This window comes from Branchiostoma floridae, chromosome 11, assembly GCF_000003815.2.
Source record: "Branchiostoma floridae strain S238N-H82 chromosome 11, Bfl_VNyyK, whole genome shotgun sequence".
Lineage (NCBI taxonomy): Eukaryota > Metazoa > Chordata > Leptocardii > Amphioxiformes > Branchiostomatidae > Branchiostoma > Branchiostoma floridae.
In genome coordinates, this window is record NC_049989.1 from 15539916 (window position 1) to 15545915 (window position 6000).

General features: G+C 43.8%; 1 protein-coding gene across 1 annotated transcript in view; it reads left to right on the forward strand.

Moving 5' to 3' along the window:
• LOC118425278 (neuropeptide FF receptor 2-like) overlaps positions 1 to 5316 on the forward strand; it is a 53871-nt gene extending 48555 nt beyond the window's left edge. Inside the window, exon 4 of the mRNA XM_035834076.1 lies at positions 4087 to 5316. Within this exon, the coding sequence (XP_035689969.1) occupies positions 4087 to 5020 (934 nt within the window). The 3' untranslated portion in view covers positions 5021 to 5316. The remainder of the gene's footprint in view (positions 1 to 4086) is intronic.
• Positions 5317 to 6000: the final 684 nt, after the last annotated feature.

Sequence of the window (6000 nt, forward strand, 5' to 3'; positions counted from 1 at the left end):
TTTAAAACTCGGGGTTTAAATCAACCTGGGACCCGGGGACGAATAGACGCCGTGACCTGCCCGTAAAAACACCGGAAGGTACCCCCGCAGTACTCGTACCGTAGTCCACCGGAACACCGTGACAGAATGTGACCGAACCATTAGGGGAGCCTGCTGATACGCGATTTTCATATTGGGAGCATGTTTTTATGCCGAGACTATCTACCATCTTCTAGTGGGTAAATGCACAACCTTCTCGCATAAGAACATAGCCGGCATATGTTGAAAACAAATGATTACCTCCGAGAAAAAGCCCAACTTGGGTCGGAGGTAATGTTTTTAGTTCCGTGTGCTGCGTGTTCGCTGCATAAAGCTAAGGGCACAACCTGCCGTACGTTCAAATACGTATACGTGGGCAATCTTTTGGGATCCGTAAGTGTACCGTAAAGTACCGCCTCCTTACGAACTCGTAGGGAATCTGACGGATTTTGGAGCACACAGACACGCCGTAGAACTTTACGTGCAGGCAAAACTTTGTGTGCCATCGGGGTGCGGATTCGCCCCTCGTACGTGCCAGTATGGGCGACGCGCCTGCCCTGTACAGCCTGAACGTTTTCAGAAATACGTGGCTGACGTGGCATTCCTAAAAAACGTACGCCTATAGCTTAACTCATGATCGTGTCATCAACATTTGGATGAGATTTGATCTCTTTTTTTTGCGGTTATTGAGGTTACCAAAGGACGATGGCCATTTTAGGCCCCCAGCAGCTTTTTCAAGTACTGCAGTATCACAGATCGACGCGCCCTTGTAACAGAGAGTGTCCATGGACAGCAGCCAACCGCAATAAAGTGTCGACGATGAATTATTCCCATGGTAAATCTTTTAGAGGGAGTTGGGATTGTTTCGGGGAAAAAAGGAATTAGGGTGGTCGCTAAAGGCCCCCTCTCACTAGACGTGCGGCACGCTTGCGGCATTGCTGCGTTCGTTCACTGCGGCACTGTTGTGTTAATTTCGCCGATTTTGTCTTGCACTCACACTGACGTGCGGCACTGTTGCGTTTCTAAACTAAATGAACATGTTATTGGCAATTGCAGCGTTGTCAATTTATGAAAAATCACTGTAAAATGATGAGAATGCCCAAAAATGAGATTTATAATGAAAAGATTTCCCTTATGATAATGAATTATATGATACATATGCTATAAATAACCTTGAACGACTTTTACTGTAAAGGAAATGACCCAAATGAACGGACACGAACCATATACCAGATTTGAATCGATGTGTACGTTTTGCACCATGTAACGTTATGTGTAATTATGTATGTTAATATGTTTATTCACCAATTTTGCAAATTTTTAAAATGATATTTCATACTTATTTTGTATGACGCGGAGTATTTTCATTGTCGGCGGATGGCTTGCCAGCCTATTGATGTCTAAGTCTATCATATTTGTAAAAAGTGAGAAAAATATGGCCCATCGGTTTGAATGACTGCAATTTTGTATTTTATCGGTGGCAGGCTACCAGGCTGAGCAATGATTAGCTTGTAACGTTATAACGCAAACGCAAACTCGTTATCATCCAACATAAATAAATTATTTTTGAACGTTGTACGGTAATCTTTTTCTCTACATCCGTAGGTTAATCGATAAACCAGTTACTTATTTATTGTTTTCAAGTATAAAATACTGACCTACTTTCCATGAAATAAATCAAAAGATGTATTTTTAAGTTAACTCTGAATACGGATACAAGGTAAGTTTTCTGGAATTCGCAGTGTTTTTACTGGATCGAAAACCACTGTAAAATTATTAGAAATGCATCTAAAATAGTTTTTCGGTGATAAAAGGATGTTTACTTTTGATTCTTGGTGTAAAATAGGCAAAATATATCCTTGATACTGTTTGGGGCATGGTGGCGGCACTGTTGCGGCACCGTTGCGGCACTGTTGCGGCACTGTTGCGGCACTGTTGCGGCATCTTGCCACTTGCGTTATTTTTAAACTTTTTAAAAAACGTCGCGCTTGCTTGCGGCACTTCTAGGTTTGCTTGCGGCACCTCTAGGTTTGCTTGCGGCACCTCTAGGTTCCGTGGCGGTACATCTGCGTTTTCGAACGCAGCAATGCCGCAAGCGTGCCGCACGTCAAGTGAGAGGGGGCCTTAAGGATTAGGCCCAAATTGGGAAAAGGGTCCCTGCCGGGCAATGACATTTCTATAGCTACAACTCGTCTTAATTAATCAACTGAGACGGCAAAGGCAACAATAAGTGATTTATGAGACGTTCTCTGCCTCACCGAAAAATTAAGTGCACATCCCAAGTTTCGGGAATCTAAAGTCTCTTTTTGATGTCCTCCAAATTTCAGACCATTGTCGTAATTTGTTCCCAGTCGACGTCCGTTTGAAAATCAGTAGGTATGTGGCAAAAAAAGAGGATTTGAACTGTAACGTTAACCAGAGCTGTGTGGTCGTGTTCCTCATGGCATGAATTCTACGAAGACATTGACATAATGTCTGATGAAGAGTCTCTTCGTACTTCAACAGAAGGAATTGGATATATGGCTTTTCGTAGAGCAAGTTGGCCCGCACACCTTAGGTCACAGCTCAATTGTCCATGTTTTTCCTTCTCTCTCATTTAACGTAACTGCCATAATACTGGGTGTCGCCTTCAAAGTAATGATTTCAATTTTGGTAGGCATTCATAAAAGGCTTTAAACTTTATGATGATTGCCTGAAACTAGAGTTGTACTATTTTATTACGGAGTGAGGCCGCGAACTTTTTTTTTGCTTTAGGACATACATGGGCAATGTGGCACTGCACTCAAGTTAGTAATTGTGCCACATACAAAGTACAGAGAGAAGGTAAAAAGGTAGCATTTTACCTTCCCGACCGAAATCAGGTACCCATTTTTACACCCAAGGGCACAACGTCGGGGGAACGGCGAGTATCGAACTCGGGACCTCTAGATTCCGAGCCGAACACTCTATACAAGTTGCGCCACACACGACGCCACATAACTCTTTTCCCAATACTCGCAACACAGACCTTGCAGTAGGCAATTACTGATGTTTTACCAGCCGTAAAATCTGTACAGACTCTTTCTTTCTACTCCGTCTGAGAACGGTAATGCCTGGAACGTGATATAATAAGAACGTGCTCCAAACGGCGACACACATGGTTACATTCCCGTGATAACAAAAAACGAGCCAACAGTTGTCTTATTCGGCGACGGAAGACTTTTGCCGTAACGCATCGGCGCACCCAATTTACGGAGGAAATTATGAAAAATGAGTGCGGCGCGGCCGACTTCCCACAGGAGCTAATTGTGATAATGTAGTCAGGCAAACGTACCGGTAGATGTTCTCATGGGGCTTTCATAAAAGTCGTTACCATCAGGGTGCGTTTGTTAAGGTTAGTTGATCACGGAGGAAAGAACATTAGGCTGAACAAATTAGCTTACTTCCTTCTTATTATAACTGCGGTTCCGTTAACTACATGTTTCACTTATAGTACTTCTGATAAGGTTGAATGCAGGGCGCTACGGCAACGGCGTTTCTTAATGATGATGGAATACCTTTATTGTAACCTCTATTACACTCGTTATCATCAGCTTTATAACTTCCCCCTGCGGTTTGCCCTTAAGGCTAAGTTGAGTTATTATATGGATGCCATCCATATAATAATATTATTTTTGGTGACGCCTAAGGCGTGGAGGTACATCTATAGGGCATTTGAATCACTATGTCTATGCGGACTCACGTATTTTCAAACTTGCAATGGTACATTCGTTGTGAATTTGTACTCTTCGTCAGTGTGGCCTTTGTGTATTGAAGGTACCATTTCGGATCACATTTTGCTTGTGCTAACGCTTGCAGTTGAAAAGTTGAATTGTAATTCCCAGCATAAAAATTAGACGTAGTCAAATTTCCACTGTCCACTTCTTGTCGAGGACAGAAGCAGTGCATTGCTCATTTATTGACAAAGACAGTCAAACATTATTGTAAGTTCAATTTTTGTGTCAGAAAGTATAGCTCAATTATGATTCAGAATGACTTCTGCCAACGCAGAACTTTTAATCTAAGTTTCAATTTGTTTTTTTCTTGCAGACACAGGGTGATTCTCCATCCCGAGAAGACCCGGATGTCCAACCGACAGGCGATCATGGTGATCGTTGGCTCGTGGACGGCGGCAGCCATCATCATGATCCCCCAGCTAGTCGTCTGCTACGAGAAAGAAGAAAAGATCGCCGAAGTCACCTTCCTGATCTGTGGCGAGTTCTGGCCGTCGAAGAGCTCACAGAAGGGTTACACTGCGGCTCTCTTTGTCCTTTGCTATCTGGCCCCCCTTTTGATCATCACTGTGTTGTACTATAAGATTGCCATGCGGGTTTGGTTCAAGCCCAGACCGGGAGAGTCCAACGGTAGCAACAGAAGCACGTCCAGTAGGCAGGCTTGTCTTGGGAGCGTGACTGAGCGGAGAGGGCGCGTGGTGAGGATGGTGATCACCATGGTGATGGTGTTCGCGCTAACATGGCTGCCTCTGTACATCTGTTGGCTCGTGGAGGACTTCGGGAGTCTGTCCCAGATGCAGATCTACTCGCTCCACCACTACGGCTATCCCATCGTGCATCTGATCGCCTTCTCCAACAGCTGTATCGACCCGCTTGTCTACGGCATCTTCACGGCAAACTTCCGGCAGATCTTCAACCGAGGCGGGCGGGGTGCCCGTGGCGGAGCCGGGAACATTCGCGCCACCCACCCGACCGGCCCGGACTTCGCCATCTCTCCGCCTAGCCAAGGCTCCAACTTCCGGTGGAACCTCTTCGCCGGAAATGCAAGGCATGTCGGGAGCACGCCGAGTAACAAGCCCTCCACTGGTGGATACTCGACAGCTCGCACCTCCCCAGATTTCAACGCTGCCACCAGTTTTAGCCTGTTCACCATGAACCCTAGCCCGCTCAGCGCGAAGAACAACGACATAGATCTCGACGTGTTTCTCCCGCGAGTAGAAACCGCAGAATCTGTCAGCAACCTGGTGTGAAGCATCGAAAAAGGGGTAGTCGGCCACGCCATCTATCAGGATGCTATGGAACTGCATTGAACGAATGTACAATTATTTCAAAGCATATGGGAAGCAAAATACAACTCTAAGATGACGTTCGAAATGATGCATGTCAAAATTGTCCACTTACAACGTGAGTGACTGGATATAGATGTAATGCTACTTACAGTGCTAGATTAATTTAAGGCCGTCTTTGGAAGAGGTGGTTTTGTTGGAAGTTATTTCGCGTTGAAGGACCGGTCACACGAGTGCGTATAAGACCGTATGAGTTCCGTATTGAAAGTCTGATTTTGGTAAATTTGCGGGGAAGAAGCTTAAGTTTTATTCAACTTAGACTTTTACTGACCAGCCTGGTTATCGAACTAAAAAGAACGACTTTTTTCGGTCTGAACCTTAACTAACCAAAGTGACAAATGTAGATGCGGAACTCATACGGACTTGTATGTACGCACTCGTGGGACCACTCACAGATTCTATTTTTTGTCGTTCTTTCCAAATCTTTAAGAGTTTGACGCATCGAGAATCTCATTTCTCAAAACAAAACAAAATCTGAAAGTTGCGCATTTTACCTCTTCATGATCTGCCTGAAAGCTACTTCATTAGATTGATTTTTCAAATCAGAAAAAAAATTAAAACCTTACACAGATACAGATTCCTACGATTTAGCAACATAGTAATTGTCGGCGTACTTTTAAGTACCCGTGTTGATATGATATATGTCTGAAACACGACAACATTCAAATACTGTTTCTTTCTTCATATCAATATAGCTTGTGAATATGAAGTAGTTACCAACATTATATAGCCGAAAGTTCGAATCTCGGCTCAGCTTTTCTGTACATAGCCAAAAGTGGCAAATTTGACAAAAAATAAAATGCGTCTTTGTCCAATATCGGTTGTATAAATATTTCAAATTTTGTATAAATTGTACATATAATTATACCACTAAAGCAACATTC